The 18,447-nt window shown below is 42.7% G+C and overlaps 1 protein-coding gene across 5 annotated transcripts in view; it reads right to left on the bottom strand.

The window, feature by feature from the left end:
* The window catches only part of PTK2B (protein tyrosine kinase 2 beta), a 295,556-nt gene that overhangs the window by 134,965 nt on the left and 142,144 nt on the right, over window positions 1-18,447 (bottom strand). For all 5 annotated transcript variants that reach the window (XM_033937098.1, XM_033937096.1, XM_033937099.1 and 2 more), the window contains 2 exons: window positions 17,371-17,549; window positions 2,574-2,661 (listed from right to left, as the gene is read on the bottom strand). In XM_033937098.1, coding sequence (XP_033792989.1) covers window positions 2,574-2,661; window positions 17,371-17,549 — 267 coding nt within the window. The remainder of the gene's footprint in view (window positions 1-2,573; window positions 2,662-17,370; window positions 17,550-18,447) is intronic.

The following is an 18,447-nucleotide window of genomic DNA, read 5'->3' as shown; positions in this document are numbered from 1 at the left end:
TCATTAGGTTTTAACGTAAGAGCACTGTTTCACTCAACCACCATTCAGAAGTTTAGGCTTGGATTTCTCAGATGAACAATACTGCCAGGCTGCTAGCACAGGGTCTATATAGGTATTTTTGGTTTCTATTTTAATGGCTTAATAACGGAAGAGGGGGGGAGGGAGGGTTGGAATAATGACCTGTAAGCTCATATTCAGTTGATCTCCTCCCCCTTGCTTCTGATTAAGAGATTTCATTTATCGATAACTATTGATCACCTATATTTCTGTAGCTTTCTTATCCTGTGATTATGACTCGTTTTAAGAGATGAATGAAGAGTTTGTGGGTGAGGACTGCAAATGGGGTCACAACCTACTGTAAGTGGGTTCTCCGCAAGTATATAATTATTCTGCACCTCCAACGGGTCACACAATTTAATGTGACAGGTATCATGGGGTCGCAGTCACAAAAAAATTGGAAAGCACTGAATTAATGTAAGAGCAACGGAGCTAACTTTCCTCATACGCCATGAACAGGCCACTCTGCCTCTTCACCTAAATCCCTTGCCTAGTATAGTAGGCAAGCTCACCCATCAGGGAAGCCCCGAATGAGCTATCTAGACCCAATGCCTTCTGTACCTCTGCACTGTCGAACAGACTACAGGACATCAAATCCCAATCGACCTTCTTCAGTTTAACGACCATCCAGTCAGTATTTCCCAATTAAATGTATAACAAATTATTACTTATAATGACTGGTGTTGCCATTCAACAAATTACGTATAATTGGAAAAACTGGAGTAGATGAAATTATAATTTTTGGTGGAATTCCTTATGTCATATATATATAAAATGGAGAGATTTCTGGCAATACAGCGGGGTAGTTTCAAGAAATTTCAAGATGTTTGGGAGCCATTAACAAAGTATTGTACTGATTAGATGAAATTTTCTTTTCCCTTAAATTTACAAGTTCAATTGTGAGGGAAGGAGGGGGGGGAATTTTATAGCTATATATTGTATAAGTATTGATTATTTGATAGGTAAGGGGGGAAGGGTGGGAGTTAAGTATTTATCACTGTTACCATTGATGATTATTAAGTGATATAGATATTGCTAATTTGTTTGGACATTTTATCACACTTATTGTAAGTTTGAAAATGAATAAAGAATTAAAAAAAAAAATGTATATCAATGTATGTTGAACTAAGGCCCTCTTCTATTAAACTGCGCTAGCAGTTTTTAGTGCGGTGAGCTGCGCTGAATGGCCCCCGCTGCTCCCGCTGCTCATAGAGTTCCTATGAGAGTCGGGAGCAGTGCAGTTTAATAGAAGAGGGGTAAATTACTTTGTGTGTATGTTGACTAAGTATTATGTATGTTAGCTTTGTAACCCGTTCTGAGCTCGTTGGGGGAGGATGGGATATAAAATAAATAAATTAAATAAATGTCAATTCAGAACAACTCTCTTTCCAAGCAGCAGCAGGCAACCTAATGCAGGTCTCCTTTCTGGCAAAACTAAGCAGTAACTACTTAAGTGTATTTAAAAGCAGAGTCTGCTGCTAACTGCTGAACAGACAGTCCTTGCTTGTATTCTCACAGGGACGTGAACTCTTTAGCACACCTTAATTTACAGGGCACCAAACCGTACACATCACTTATGCATGTCAGAAGCACCAAAATTGGAAAGTATGTGCCTAAGTTCACTTGGCAACACTTTATAAGGTCGGATCTAAGTTCTATAGCATGTAAGGAGTAGAGCATAGGCTGGTTATGGGTGTGTCTCTAACTTTGCATATACTGTAACATTGAATATTATGATATGCTCTTTGTATGGCACATTTGAGTTGGCATAAATGTTCATGCCTAAATATTATCACATCAATTTGGGTGCATGCTAGTGTTCTCTAAAAGTATCTTGGCAAGTTAAATTGATTTAAAATGTGTTAACCCACAAATTCACACTTATTAAGTTGATAACACATGCTTAAAAGTTGTAATGTGTGAATTGCATCGTTTTGTTTGTTTGTTTTTGTTTTGTGTAAAATATTTTAATGTTATTCTCTGAAAGGTTCCAGGGTTTGTTTGGTATTTTTCTCTTGGGCTGCATATCTGTTTAAACCTGACATTTCAGTATCTGCCAAGCCAGAATTGCATTTTTTAAATGAAGATGTATGAAATGAACTAAAACAGTGGTTCCCAACCCTGTCCTGGAGGACCACCAGGCCAATCGGGTTTTCAGGATAGCCCTAATGAATATGGATGGAATAGATTTGAATGACTGGCACCTCCATTATATGCAGATCTCTCTCATGCATATTCATTAGGGCTATCCTGAAAACCCAAATGGCCTGGTGGTCCTCCAGGACAGGTCTGGAACCACTGAACTAAAATAGTCCCCAATTAAAAAAAAAAAAATCCCATACTAAAAATGAGCTGAAAATGTTTACTCTGTGTGCATCCCTAATTTCCTGCCATCACCACCAGGGAACTCCCAAGATGCTCTTGCCATGGCCTTGGATTCATCAGCACACCATACAATATCATGCAGGTTATAGCAGGTGCATTAAGATGGATAAAGGGAAACTCATATGTCTAACCTGTTGATAAAAGTACAGCAAAGTGGTTTTGTCTTTCATGAAACTTTCAATGAAGTCTTCAGGAAGGTAACGGATTCGGAGGTCATACCTTACAAAAACAAGAGAGAAGAATGTGTAAATTAACAAAAGACAACAAACAGCATTCATGACTACATCTTATGAGCACTCGATACTCGATCAAGTATATATATACTATATATATTCTGCTTGGTTTATTTTACTGCTTGTAATTTATAGTGACCCATATCCCTCTATGCCTCTCGTAAGGAGATGTGCATCTAGTTTGCTTTTAAATCCTAGGACAGTCGATTCCATGATAACCTCCTCCGGGAGAGCATTCCAGGTGTCAACCACTCTTTGTGTGAAGCAGAACTTCCTGACATTTGTCCTGGACTTGTCCCCCCCTTAGCTTCAGTCCATGTCCTCTTGTCCGTGTCACATTGGACATTGTAAATAATTTTTTTTCTGCTCTATTTTGTCGATTCCTTTCAGTATTTTGAAGGTCTCGATCATATCCCCTCGCAGTCTCCTTTTCTCAAGGGAGAACAATCCCAGTCTCGTAAGTCGTTCCTCATATTCCAGTTTCTCCATACCTTTTACTAGCTTCGTTGCTCATCTCTGCACTCTCTCCAGCAGTTTTATGTCCTTCTTTAGGACGGGAGACCAATGTTGGACACAGTATTCCAAGTGTGGTCTGACCATTGCTCTATAAAGTGACATTATAACCCCCTCCGATCTACTCATGATTCCCTTCTTTATCATGCCTAACATTCTATTTGCTTTCTTTGCTGCCGCCGCACATTGTGCTGACGGTTTCAGGGTCTTATCTATCAGTACACCCAGGTCCTTTTCTTGTTCGCTCTTACCCAAAGTTGCTCCTGACATTCTATACTCGTGTTCCTTGTTCTTTCTGCCTAAAAGCATTACTTTGCACTTTTCCACATTAAACTTCATCTGCCATTTCTCCGCCCATTTCTCTAACTGACACAAGTCGCTCTGGAGTGCCTCGCTATCCTTCTGCGATCTGATTGCCCGGAATAGCTTTGTGTCGTCTGCAAACTTGATGATCTCACTGGATATTCCTACCTCTAGGTCATTGATGAAAATATTAAATAAGATTGGCCCAAGTACCGAGCCCTGGGGTATACCGCAAGTCACTTTCTCCCAGTCTGAGAAATTCCCATTTATGCCCACTCTCTGCTTTCTGTTCTTCAGCCATTTGCCTATCCATCTTTGTATATCCCCCCCTCTATTCCATGTCTTTGTAGTTTCCTGAGAGGTGCTGCTAAGTGCCATGCAATAGGTACCTACCTTTTATAGAATCAGGTAGGTGCATATCGCCCAATTCAGTTGGGGTTTTTTTTTTTTTTTTTTTCAATTATTGGAGCTATTAAGGGGATTTTGCCAATTAAAGGCTACTTTTACAAAGCCACAGTTGAGGTTTCTACCAAGGGCTGTTGAGGTAAATGCTCTCATGCTCATAGAATTCCTATGAGCATTGGAGCATTTACCTCACCGATCCACAGTAGAAACCTCTACCACAGTTTTATAAAAGCCAGAGTAAGTTAGGCACCTTTATTTATTTATGTATGTTAAAAATTTATATACCGCCTGATACCAAGCGATTTCCAATTAAACTTATATATCATTAAGAGAAATATCATTACGAAGACAAGAACATCTTACTTTACATCTTCATTACTAACTGCTAAGAAATATTACATAAATGCATTAACAAATAACTGTGTTTTCAGCAACTTCTTGAAATTTACATGATCAACACAGAGTCGCAAGTTCCCTGTTAGGGCATTCCACATTTTCAGTCCAGCTACTGAGGACACTGTAGCCCTCATCACAGCATGGTGCACTCCCAATTCCCAATCTCATCCCACTCTTGTACCTCAACATTCTTCCTGGTTGATATATTTCCAGAAACATTTGAAAATATACTGGGGCCATCTGATATAAAACTTGATGTACTATGGATAACACCTTATATTGTACTCTCTACTGTACCAAAAGCCAGTGTAACTGTTTCAAAACAGGTGTAATATGAGTTATTCTAGAGACCCCAGTAATCAGCCTTGCAGCTGAATTCAACAGCAATTATAACGCCTTACATTTTGTCTTGGCTATTCCGAGATAAAGCGAGTTGCAGTAATCTAATCATGACAATAGTAATCTTTGCACTATTGATCTGAAATCATAAGATGTCAACATAGATTTCTGCCTGTGCAAAATATGTAGCTTAGCATATCCTTCTTGAATGGTCTTCAAGATTTGTTTTCCCATTGTTAGGAGTAGAATCCAAGCAAACCCCCAGAACCACCATCTCTTTCCTCACATTTAGTTGGACACTCATCACATTCAAAGACTCAGGAAATATTCCATCCCTGTCCTGACTCACAATCATCACTTCAGTTTTGTTAACGTTCAACTATAAACTATCACCAGACATCTACATTCCCACCTCATTCATGCACAGATTTTATTTTGCCTCGACCCCTAGTTGTTGTCCCCCTATAGGGAAAAAGAATAGAATATCATCGCCCTATACTCTATAATGAACTCCCAACTTTTGAAATACCTTCCCTAATGTTGCCATGTAAATATTGAACAGCAATGTTGTTAATGCTGACCCTTGGGGGCCACCCTTCTCCACCGATATTTTTACAGACACTTTCTGTCCTCTTTTCACACAAAACGATCTTCCTATTAAATAGAGGCAAACCATTTCAAAACCTTGTCACCAATGCCTAAGTTTTCCAATTTCAACGCTAGTAATTCCAAATTCACAGTCAAAAGTACCAAAAACATCTATTGATATCATACAGTAGGATACATTTCTGTCTAATCCCTCCCTCAGGGTATCAACAACTGAAACTAATAATAGTTCCACACTGTGTGTTTTTTGGAATCCAAACTGACAGGGATCTAGGCATTCTATTTGTTGAACATATTCATCCAAGTTGTTTTAATACCAGTTTCTCTATCACTTTTCCCAAAAAAGAAACAGAAATTGGACGATAACATGACATCAGTGCTATCTCTAAACCAGTCTTTTTAAAGACTGGTGTAATAGTAGATTGTTTACATTCTTCAGGAAAAAATCTATCTACTAGAGATTTATTTACTGTTTTCGGCACAAACGGGCTGATGTTTTTAACTAACTGTCTCATAATATTCGTGTTACATGGATCAGACAATGATCTTGTTGGAGTCGCAGTTGAAATAGCTTTAGTCACTTCTTCTTCACCTACTGACCCAAAAAGACCAGTGATATTCATCACCAGTGCCTGGTTGACTATTTAACTTAGATCAGAAAAAAGCTATTCAAAGTTAACCACATAGTAATCTGAGTAGCAGCGCTTAATGTCACTGTAATCTAAAAAAGCACAGTTCGGCCCTCTTTTTCCTTGGCTGGTCTAAGAATATGGAATAATCTACCAGGAATTATTCAGATATTAAGATCTGTCTCTGAATTTGAAAGAAAATTGAAAACTTTTGTTTGTTTGAACTTTTATGCACTAGAAAGGCTCAGGACTGGATCTTTGATGCTGCTATACTTCGTTTTGTTGAACAGTATTTTATTATGAGCTTATGTGTAGTTCACATGTTTGATATGATTAGATTGTGAGCTTATTCAAGCAGGGATTGTCTCCTTTGTGACTATGTGCAGCCATGTGTACGTCTGGTAGCGCGCTAGAAATAATTAATAGCAATAGTAGCAATAGTAGTATATATATAATTTGTGATTGTTTAACTGTATGTTATGTTCTTTCTGTGCTTTTTATTACCGTATTTTTTGCTCCATAAGATGCACTTTTTCCCCCCAAAAGTGGGTGGGACTAAGGGTGCATCTTATAAAGCAAATTACCCCCCCCCCCCCGTACATTTTTTACAGTTTGTTGGGTCCAGCGCTGTATCGGCATGAGCTTTCCGTGCTCCTGCCCATCTCCCTCGCTGTACAGCTGTTCTTCAGTTCGGGCAGAGCAGCGCAGAAAGAAGGCGCGAGCTGTTCACGTTCCTGCCTGGTCTGGTTGCCTACGGGGGGGGGGGGGAGATGCCTGTGTTGCTTAAGGGGGGTGCTGCCTAAGGGGGGGCAGCGGGTGTGCCTACACTGCCTATGGGTTTTTCATTCTATAAGACCCTGTCCCGGCCTACCACTAGACTAGGGGTAGGGAACTCCGGTCCTCGAGAGCCATATTCCAGTCGTGTTTTCAGGATTTCCCTAATTAATATGCATTGAGGTGTTAGATTTTTGAAAAGAGCCAAGTTTTCAGGTGTTTGCGGAAGAATTGGAGGGAGTTTGAATTTCTGAGCGGGGATGTGAGGTTGTTCCAGAGTTCTGTGGTTCTAAAGGGGAGGGATGTCCCCAGTTTTCCTGCGCGGGATATACCTTTTGTAGAAGGGAATGATAGTTGGGAAGATCTGGTGGAGTTAGGGTTAGAGGAGTTCCAAAGGAGTGGAATAACGGGAGGAAGGATGCCGTGTAGAATCTTGAAGGCTAAGCAGGCACATTTAAAGAGGACTCTGGAGTGTACTGGAAGCCAGTGGAGCTTGGACAGGAGTGGAGAGGCATGGTCGAACTTGCCTTTTGCGAAAATAAGCTTAGCCGCGGCGTTCTGAATTAGCTGAAGTCTATGGAGGTTTTTCTTAGTTAGGCTTATAAAGATGGAGTTGCAATAATCCATTCTAGAGAGGATGGTGGACTGAACAAGGATGGCGAAGTGAGAATGATGAAAGCGCCTTATCTAGTTGGGCACCTCTGAAATAGGTGCCTAACTGTAGGCGCTGGTTACAGAATTTGGGCCTAGGTGCTGCTAAGCGCCATGCGATAGGCGCCTGTCTTTTACAGAATCAGATAGGCGCCTATCGCCCAATTTTTTTATTCTTAATTATTGAGGCTATTAAGCAGTATATCACAGTGTCCATGACACACTAGTATGCCTCCTGGGATTTCAGGTGTGTTGTGGCACACTGGGGAGGAAGAGAGGCACCGGCACCGGCGAGAGGCACGTCCTGTACGCAATCAGCGGGCGCCAGCACCTCTCCTTCTCCAGAAAGTTTGCGGGACACTGTTATTAAGGGTATTTTGACAATTAACCCCCTCTTTTACGAACGCACAAGGCTCCGTTTACTAAGCCGCATTAGGGCGATAACGCGCGGAGTAGCGCGCGCTACATTGCCATGCACGCTAGACCTTAACGCCAGCATTGAGATGGCATTAGTTCTAGAAGCGTAGGGCGCGGTAATTTCCTGCATGCGCTAGCGTTTTTAGCGCGCGCAAACCCTGCGCTAAATGAAAAATACTAACGCAGGCTCTATGGAGGCATTAGCATCTAGCGCACGCAGAAAACCGCTAGCGCTCCTTAGTAAAAGGAGCCCATAGTGTGGGTTTTAGCATTAGGTGCCCTTTATAGAGCCAGCCCCTTAACGTGTATTAATACTTAATGTGGCTTAATAAGAGGGCCCCCAAGTGTGACACCATTGGCAAGATTAATAATAGTGAAAATATCTCTGTTGTTACATTGCAATAAAAAATAGCTTTTTTTTTTTAAAGGTGACTCTTTTTATCATTAAAGCCAGACATACTTAAACTTGCCATGTTAGATGATTAATATATGTACTAGATCAGTATTTTTCAACCTTTTTACACCTATGGACCGGCAGAAATAAAATAATTATTCTGTGGACTGGCATCGGTCCGTGGACCGGCGGTTGAAGAACACTGGGCTAAGTCGTGGGCCAGACCCCGCCCATCTCTACCCAATCTCCACCCCCAGACCCCGCCCTCATAATAGTACTAATTTTAAAGGTGACTCTTTTTATCATCAAAGCCAGACATACTTAAACTTGCCATGTTAGATGATTAATATATGTACTAGATCAGTATTTTTCAACCTTTTTACACCTATGGACCGGCAGAAATAAAATAATTATTCTGTGGACTGGCATCGGTCCGTGGACCGGCGATTGAAGAACACTGGGCTAAGTCGTGGGCCAGACCCCGCCCAACTCTACCCAATCTCCACCCCCAGACCCCGCCCTCATAATAGTACTAATTGCACCTTGCACGTCCCGTGCCTCATCTGGAAGCTTTCCCTCTGACATTGCAACGTCAGAGAGAAGGCTTCCGGTTCAGGCGCAGGATGCCCGTAGGAGCCACTGCCCGTGGCTTTGTGCACTGAATCAGTTAGGAAGAGGGAGCTGGCTCGAAGATAACACCGCATCGATCGCACCGTGGACCGGCGGTTGAAGAACACTGTTTTGGGACTGATGCACATGCTGGCCCTGTGGACCGGCAGGAAATTTCTGTGGACCGGCGCTGGTCCATGGACCGGTGGTTGAAGAACACTGTACTAGATGGTTAAAACAATTGCCTCTGGAGTTTGATATCAGCCTGACTTATTTATTATTTCTTTCAGCCACTGCTTTATTCAGATCCTTTCCAACCACTGCTGATAGTCCATTTATGATGCTATGTTTGAATGGGGCTATTTTTGCTTCTCGCACACTGCTGATTCTGTTTATGTGACTCATCGAGGTTTTACAGCTTCCCAAGGATTCTATTATTTATTTGTTTATGGATACCAAGGGCTCCTTTTACTAAGGTGCGCTAGCGGTTTTCTGCGTGCGCTAGACGCTAACGCCTCCATAGAGCTTGCGTTAGTATTTTTCATTTAGCGCAGGGTTTGCGTGCGCTAATCCTCAGCACGCGCTAAAAACGCTAGCGCACCTTAGTAAAAGAAGCCCCAAGTCATCGTCACTGAGAGAGTCATTTTGAAGGCCATCTTATACCAGTTTTCAAACACAAACAAAAAAAATATGCTTTGCGTTTATTCCAGCAAAACTTTCTCCACACAATTATACCTGCTAATTATGGGGAAGGTGATAAGGGGAGACACGACTCCAGCTCCACCTCTGGGAATGTCTGTACTTGCAGGTCAAAGCAAGCATGAAATAGCATTTTTTACCCGGACACTGGGCAGGCAATTTTGATAAAGATCATTTCCTCAGGTAAAGGTAATTCATGCAGTTTTAAGAGGTAAAAGAGAAAATGGCACTAACTTCCTTAACTAAATTATTTTCCTTTCAGTACAAACAAAATTAGGAAATTCACTGTAGGTGAGGTAGAGAAAAGGCCCTGGAAACCTCATTTTATCAGACCATTAATCTTTAATATCTTGTCACTGCTGTATTGCAAATTAGACTCCGAGTATACAAAACTTCTTAGAAATACAAATAGTGTGCAATGAAATAGTGTGATGCAAGATCTCGCACTGCTATTGAAACGGAGCGCCTCTCAGATATGAAATCAGTCAAGGCAAATTCCGCAAGGCAGAGGGACCAGGAGAGGGTTAACCAGTGCTTACTGATACCAGCTTTCACAGTTAAACAGTTAATAAGGTTTGGTTGCCTGAGGAAGGACTTGTAGTCAGGAGCATACTGTATTTACCTGCTATTTGTTCCTTTCAAGAATGCAGAAACTAGATAGAGATTGGGGTGAGGGGGAAGGGCAGGGAATCAGCTGACCTCCCTTTAAAAAACCCTGATGAAAGGGGTAATGTCTCTGTCTCTATTCCAGGAGCACTATCCTGGGCAGTGGCATCCCGTCGCATATACCTTCATAAAAGTGACGGGTAGGCCACACTAACGCTGTTTTACAATTCTAATGCCACTAACCTGCCTCTTGCGTCTTTAAGGGGAGGCTGGTCCAACAAAACACTGCTCAGGATGTACCATTAGGCCACAGAAGGGGTGTCTATTTAAGCATGGCATCCCTAGGTAGCAGTGGTCTCAAACTCAAATCCCTTGCAGGGCTACATTTTGGATTTGTAGATACTTGGAGGGCCTCAGAAAAAATAGTTAATGTCTTATTAAAGAAATGGCAATTTTGCGTGAGGTAAAATTCTTTAAGTTTATAAATCTTTCCTTTTGGCTAAGTCTTAATAATAATAATAATATTATAATTCTGGAGGTCCATATGGAATAAAATCATTTTGATTCTTGATTATCAAATGGAATTATAATGTTTGGTACCTCAGTTATGAAAAATAGCCTGCTAAATAGTTCCAAAGATAAACTTCTCATCATGACAGGTGTGGCTTTGCAAAGATTACTAGGAACTCGAAACAATGGGATAGGTTGAATATGCCGTTTTGTTGGGCGACCCTATGTCTGTATTACCGATATGAGAAAATGCTTACAGAAAAAATAAATCAATCACAAAGATTTATAGGAATCTGGGGGTCCATTAGATTATTTTGTTAAATAACTTTAATAATACTGTGTACCTACCACATTAAAGATTTCATATTCTACATACAAATCCAGAGAGAGAGGGGGGAGGGGATTGTTTATTTTGTATTCATGTATAGTACATAAATGTTTTTCAAGAATGTTATTGATGAATAATCTGTTACACTTACTGTAAGATGTGTTTTTATACAATTTAAATTTGAATAATAATAATATAATTTATAGCTAAAGAGACATATGATCAAGAAACTGTTTTATTTTACTTTTGTGATTATGATAAACATACCGAGGGCCTCAAAATAGTACCTGGCGGGCCGCATATGGCCCCCGGGGCCGTGAGTTTGAGACCACTGCTAGGTAGCTATCTACACTCTAGTGGGAAAATTCAGATCTCCTTGAAACAGTCTTGAATGCTTATTTGCCCAGGCATTCTTTTTTAATCCCCCTTAGACTATTTCTATTTAAGTTGTAAAATGAATTATATAAAGCAGCAGTAGGTAGACATTATGAAAGCAATTCTGTAACTTGGCACGTGCCATGTCTGTGAGTGGTCCAAGAGAGGGCATCTAAATATTAAGTGTATTAATAACAGGTTACACTAATATTCTATGACAGATCCTAGGCGTCCAGATATTTTATAGATTAGGCTACCATCATGCACTTCTGGGTGTCTAAATGAAGGAAGCTAGATTTAGAATTAACCCCATATAACATAACATTTTATTTGTATATTGTGATATACTATGGAGTTCGATGCGGTTAACATGAATTATCTAAAGACTGTACATAACTGGTGAAGGTACAAATACAAACAACCCTAGAAGTAAGACTATATATTGTCACACCGCTAGCCCTGCCTAATTTGCAGGTAGCCTGCACGATGTCTTTTCTGAGGCCTTGGCGTGGCTTCCCTAGGAAGAGGGAAGCCTCTCTTCAAGTAGGTAGGATTCATGCACTGTTTCACCCAGTCAGAATGCCATTTACAGAAAAATGGAAACTCAGGCCAATGTAATACTTTTGAACAAAAATCAGATTTTATTGTTAGTCTACTAATAAACCAGTATTAGACTTTCTCAAACAGAAGCAAACATCCAGTCACCATAGGCAATTGTTGCAGTGTAAAAATGCAAACACTTCCTTTCCTGGTCTGGCCAATACTTGCTCCAGTATGGTCCTTTCAGGTAAGAGTATTTTATAAAAGTTATTACTTCATAACTTCCTTCAATTTGGAAAAGTTCACAGGCAAAAGAAATAAGCTCAGCTCTCCCTTGAAGTAGGGAAAGAGCACAAAACTTAAGCCCCAGCTTCAGAGCTTGGGAGCTTCATGACACTCTCAGTCCAGTGTTTGTTCAAGGGCTTTATGTCAAACTTTTAACCAAACAATCCAGCAGGGAGTCTTGAGATTAGCTTTCAGTTTTCGCTAGGCACTCTCCTGGAGCTCTTATCTCTCTTGCTTCCTGATTAGCATCTGCTGCTCACAGTTCCCTCCATGCAAGAAAACAGCAGGGCAATGCTTCCCTGGACAGCTTATAGACACTATTAAAGACTGGTATCCATACCTTCTGGACCAGCATATATTTCCCCAAAAGGGTTAGAGATATCCATTAATTCTTCTATGGAAATAGGCACAGGGTCTGAGCTCATGCCTGGCAGTTCCTCAGCCATTTCCACATCGTGGCCACTGCCTATGTGAGGGGAATTAGAGAATGATACGGGGAAAAAAATCTGTCCCTGTCACCGCCCCGTCCCCGGCCCACCATCCTCTGCACCGCCCCGTCACCGCCGTTCCCTTCACCGCCCCGTCTCCGTCACCGCCATCCCTTTCACCACCCCGTCACCGCCACTGCCATCCCATTCACCGCCCCGTCACTGTCCCCGCAGCATCCATATAAGCCTTAGTACTGTAATATTTAGCTTATTCCTTTCTTATAAATCAAAGTTCCTGCTGCTGAACTAGAGAAAGAGATGTTCAACTGGCAGGGCTTTGTTTATAAATTTTTATCAACACAACTAATATACTACTTTATCCTAAAGCAAAAAATAAATAAATAAATAGAATTTTTTTTTCTACCTTTGTTGTCTGGTTTCTGCTTTCCACATCTTCTCATTCAATTCCTTCCATCCACTATGTGTCTTCTCTCTGCGTCTTCCATTTGCTGTTACTGTGCCTTTTCCTTCACCCCCCCCCCAATTGGTCTAGCACCCATCTTCTTCCCTCCGTTCCCCCATAGTCTGGCATCTGTCTTCTTCCCTTCCAGCATCTTCTTCCCACTCTGTCTTCCACATTTCCCTTCAGGGTCTGTTCCTCTCCACCCTCCTTCAATGTCTGTTCTATTCCTTTCCACCACCACCCTTCCCTCCCTCCTTTACCATCTGTTCCTTTCTACTACCCTTCAGCTCCTCTCGCGTGGCCTATCTATCTACTTTCCTCCCTCTTATTTTCGTGCCACGTTACAATGTAATTTGTGCAAGCCACTGGAGCCTGCGAGCTCAGTCCCTGCCCCATCCCCACAAACCATCTCGCTCCTATTTTCCCCATTTCTAATATCTCCCCTATGTATCTGCCATTGCCCCCACCCCTGTGTCCATATACCATCCCCATGGCATGTCCCCTTTATGTCTCTGTCCCTATGCCCCATGCACATAATTTCCCCTCTTTCTGTTACCTTCCTGTGTCCAGATTTCCCCTATCTTCCTCTTCCATACCAGTGTGTCTCTTCTTTTCAACCCCATCTAGCTTTTTTCCCTTTTTCTTCCCCCACCCCTGCTTCCAGTATCTGGCTCACCTGCCTGTCCTCCCCTTTCTTTCCTGCTGTGGGGTTTTCTTTCCGTCTTCATCCCCTTGGCCCAGAATCCTTTTCCCTTTCACTCCCATTTTGAATAACTCTAAGCTGTCTTAATGTCCCAAATCTTTTAGCAACTAGGGATGAATAGTTCTGCAGTAATTGCAGCTGAACTGTGTTCATGTCCAAAAAATCATGTTCAAGTAGAAAATGAGGTTGGTGGGAAGTTAATTTTCTCTATGTGAAGCGTAGACAAAAATTTAATGATTTAATTACAGTTGTTAGCCCTTTTTTGCGAGAGGCTTAAATTGAGCTAAGCATTTTTCATAGCCCATTAAGATTTGGGGTACATCAAAGATTTTGACAGCATACAAAATGACAAGTAGTCCGCAGGCCCTGGAATTTTGAAGAGAGAATCTCCTTGGCATTTTTAACAGGCTTCAGAAAATGGTTATATCCGTCCTCACCTTAGTTTGCAGCCTTTCTTTTTCGGCGATCTGCACATTTTCCCAAAGAACCGCGCACACGCGGCTGCTCAAAGTTCAATCTTCCTGCTCTGCTACAACTTCCTGTTTCCGGTTGCGTTAGAGCAGAAGATTGAACACTGAGCAGCCACGCGTACGCGGCTCTTTGATAGCGTGCGGGTCGCTGAAAAAGAAAGGCTGCAAACTAAGGTGAGGTGAAAGGAGGGAGCTGCTTAAGATTGATCGGTCGGGCAGGGGCTGCGGGGACCGCGCGAACCTTGATGCCTCACTGCGGAGACAAGACCATTCACCGCTCCACAGGGCGGTGAATGACCTTGTCCCCGTCCCAGCAGCGACTGCTATTTTTCTTTCCCTGTTTCGGCGGGTTACCCGCGGCTAAATGTGGTAGCCGCGGGTAAACCGCCACCGTGTCATTCTCTAAGGGGAATGACTCCTCTCTTCCACCTCCTGCTTGGCCTCTGGCCTTATCTCATGTCTGTATTCCTGCTGTCTGTCTTGCCAGTTCTCCCCCCTCTCCCCCCCCCTTTGCTCTCAGAGCCCTGAGCTTAAATGGGCCCAGCCCCCGCCCTTCTCTCCTGGGAAAAAGGCTTGGCTCCAGCTCATCCAGGTAGTGGGCCTGATTACCCCTACTGGGTAACCAGGGCTTTGCTTTCCTGAAAGGAACATATCTCCTTTTCCTGTCCTAGTGAACCTTATCAGGTTTTCTACTGCTTTTAAACCTGGAAAGCACATACTGCTATGGAACCTTATACTGCTGTCTTTCATTTGCTAATTCAGGATTTGAGGGATAGTCAGCCCACCCTAACTCCTATTTACTTGGTCAGCTCTTCTGACTAGGGACCGTGCTTTCCTTTCCCTAATCCTGGGACAAAGTCAGAGCCCACCGTGAGTTTGTCACAATATATATACACATTCACACATACCTTCATTTAGGCACCTTTGGGTGTCTAAATGAAGGCACCTAGTTATAGAATTAACCCCAAGGTGCTGGCATTTACACCAGGTTTCAGATGGCGCTAAACACTATTCTATATAGAGCATGTACCCTTTATAGAAAGTCTTGAGTCAATACGCATACAGATACTGCACCTATCGTCAATCATTGGAAAGCTATGGGACACACGTTACAAGACATCAGATGGCGAGTCATAGATACAATACAAGTAGAGCAGGAGGGAGGCAATTATAAAAAAGCATTAAATATAAAGGAATAAAAGTGGATTTATTATCTCAATGCGTTGGTTCCTGAAGGACTTAATGAGGAAATAGACTAACGATGTTTCCTTTTAAATCTGCCGTCATGTTTCTGGTTCCTTTGGAGACAAACAACAATCTAAGTTAAGCGGGAATAGGACCCAATCAGGTTGCTTGCCTTAGTTGGCTGTCAACCTTATGTAACCGGAACTGACCACAGACGCTGACTAAGAATGAATAACTGTGGAGCTGAGCTACCATCTCAGAGAAACGCTTGATAGTAAGCTAGAATTTTTTTACAATTTTCTACTATATCTTTTGGATAGTACATCGTGTAGCAAATATTATTTTCTGAGTGTTTCTGAGTGGACTTTAGCTCAAATCATCTTTTTGCTTTAGATTTCACTATATGGAGCCTCAACCCTGAAGAAAAGATATTGAAACATGGACATGTTGGCGGAGACACTCCCTTAATGACCATTTTAATAAAGTTAAGTGCTACTTTGATGTTAATAAGTTAGAATTATGAAAAAATATATGAATTTACAAAAAAAGACTTAAAAAATATAATATCCTCTATAATAAAATCCTAAGCGCGCATGCGCACTTAGAACGGCGTGTTCCCTGACACCATGATGTGTCCCTCCGTGCCGAATTTCATTTTCGAACACGGAGGCAGGGAATACGCCAGCGACTCCCCCTCCTGCCCTCACTCACCGCCAGCCAAACTGCTGCTGCCGCTGATTCCATAAGCATCGGAACAGGGGGGGGGGCACAGGGGCCATGGCCTCCCCCAAAATTGCCCCTCCTGTACGTGATCCAGTGGGAGTTTCTTCCGAGGCTGAGATCTTGCTGCCCCATCCGGCATTTACTTCTCCCCCCTCCTCCCTCTCGCCTGCTCACCCGCCCGCCGCGTTTATCTTCTTAGAAAAGCGCTGCGCCGTGCTGCCGCTGGCCTTGCCGTCTTCTCTCCACTGTGGCCCACCCTCTCTGACAACTTCCTTTTTCCACTAGGGTTGGCCGCAGTGGACAGAAGACGCCGAGGTCAGCAACAGCGCGGCACAATGCTTTTCTATGAAGTTAAACATGGCGGTCGGATGAGAAGGCGGGAGGGAGGAAGGGGGGAGTAGTAGATGCCGTCAGGGGTGTGTTACAGAGTGTCAACCAGCAAGCATGCTGGCAGATAGCTAGGTGTAGAAAGGAGGAGCATATGGGACTAAGGGAAGGGAGAAATATGGACAGAGGAAGTAAGAGAGGGAGAGATGGACATGAGGGAAGCGGGGGGAAGGGAGAAATGGATGTGAAGGAGGCAAGATGGGGAGAGGGAGAGATATTCAGGCAGTGGATAGAAGGGGAAGGGAGAGATATGGACAGAGGAAGTAAGAGAGGGAGAGATGGACATGAGGTTCGTGCCAGTGGGCCAGAAGGGCTGCTGCTGGACAGGGGGAGCAGGGCAGAGGTGCTTCTAGACAGGGAGGGAGGTAAAAGGAAGGGAGAAGGGCTACTGCTGGACAGGGGGAGCAGGCAACGGGTGGTGGTGGACAGCCGAGGAAAGACAGAGACAGAAAGAAAGAAAGACAAACAGACAGAAAGCGACCAAGGAGAGAGAGAGAAAGAAAGGCAGACACACACATCTGTTCTAGCACCCGTTAATGTAACGGGCTTAAAGACTAGTATATATATATATATATAAAGATCAATCCAATAACGATTGGGGTTCATGCATTTTTTGCATAACCTAGAAGCACTTTTTGGAGCCCACTGAGGATCAAAAAAATACTTATATATATATATGAAAAATTTAAATACTGGAAATTGATAGTACAGTTCAGAATATAGATATTCCAGTAAGATATTAGCCAGCTATATTGTTGCCCTTTATAGAATAGTGTATAGTGAATTTTGTCAATGCTCAAGTTTCTACACCATTTTCTGAATTGTCTCCTAAATGTGCTTATATACATGTATATGCTAAAATTCTAAACATTTACACCTGGAACTGGTGCATATATGTTAGCAGTCACTTTATAAAATGATCTCAATACTGTATTTTAGCTCCTCTCCTTTTTTTACCTCCATTCAGCCTCAACATGAAGACGCTCATACTTCTCCTGAACATCTCCCACCGTCAGATCTGGATGCAGCCAATGAATCTCATCAGATTTCAAGTGTTTCAGACGCAGACCATAACATTCTACATTCCTAATATCTGGTCCGATCCTGCCACTCAAGAGGATAGAGTTGATTATTTCCTGTAGAAGGAAACAGAGCAAATATTCTGTGAATTAATTTAGGCATTGTGCATTATTAAGAGGGATCTCTCAGGGATCTCCTGATCATCTAATCTATTCCCTGGTTTGGGCATGGCCTGTTGTACCTCTATGGAACAGGTACTGAAACCTGTCCTAGGGGTTCAAAGGCCATTCAGGTTTTCAGGATATCCCTAATGAATATCCATGAAAGGGATTTGCATGCCTATCACCTCCATTATATGCAAATCTCTCTCAAGCATATTCATTAGAGATGTCCTGAAAACCTGACAGGCCTGTGGACCCCTTTGAGTACCCCTGCTTTAAGGTCTCAAATTATTTTTCTGATCTGCTCTTAAAATCCTCTGATGGAGAATGCACTGCCAATCTAAAGGGAGGGCCTTATACAACATGGGCCAATCAGAGCCTCAGGCCCCTTCCTAGATGCACTGTGAAGGGGCCTAAAGCTCTGATTGGCCTGGACACCTAAGGTCCCTCCCCTGGGGCATCGGGGCCAATCAGAGCCTTAGGGTGCCGGCAGGAAGGAGTGGGCATCCCTTCTGCCATGGACAATGTGTTTGTTGGTGGGGGGGTTGTGGGTGGCGGTGGAAGGGAGTGGGCATCCCTCCTGCTGGTCAACTTGCGGTTGGGTTCGGGGGTTCACTGCCACTGCTACTCAGCTGATCACAGCAGGGCGATTCCCTTGCCGCAATCAGCTCAGTGGCAACATGATTCTCTAAATGGCATCTGTGACATGGAAGCTGATTAGTGAATCAGGATGGTTAGGCATCTGTCCACTAGGAGAGATACGATTCTGTATAGGACGCCTGTGATATTATATTCTTTGGACGCATGAGCAGTTGATATATTCTGGGCGGTTGATATTATATTCTATGAACAT

This window comes from Geotrypetes seraphini, chromosome 3, assembly GCF_902459505.1.
Source record: "Geotrypetes seraphini chromosome 3, aGeoSer1.1, whole genome shotgun sequence".
In the NCBI taxonomy this organism is placed as follows: Eukaryota; Metazoa; Chordata; class Amphibia; order Gymnophiona; family Dermophiidae; genus Geotrypetes; species Geotrypetes seraphini.
This window is presented reverse-complemented; position numbering and strand designations above follow the sequence as displayed.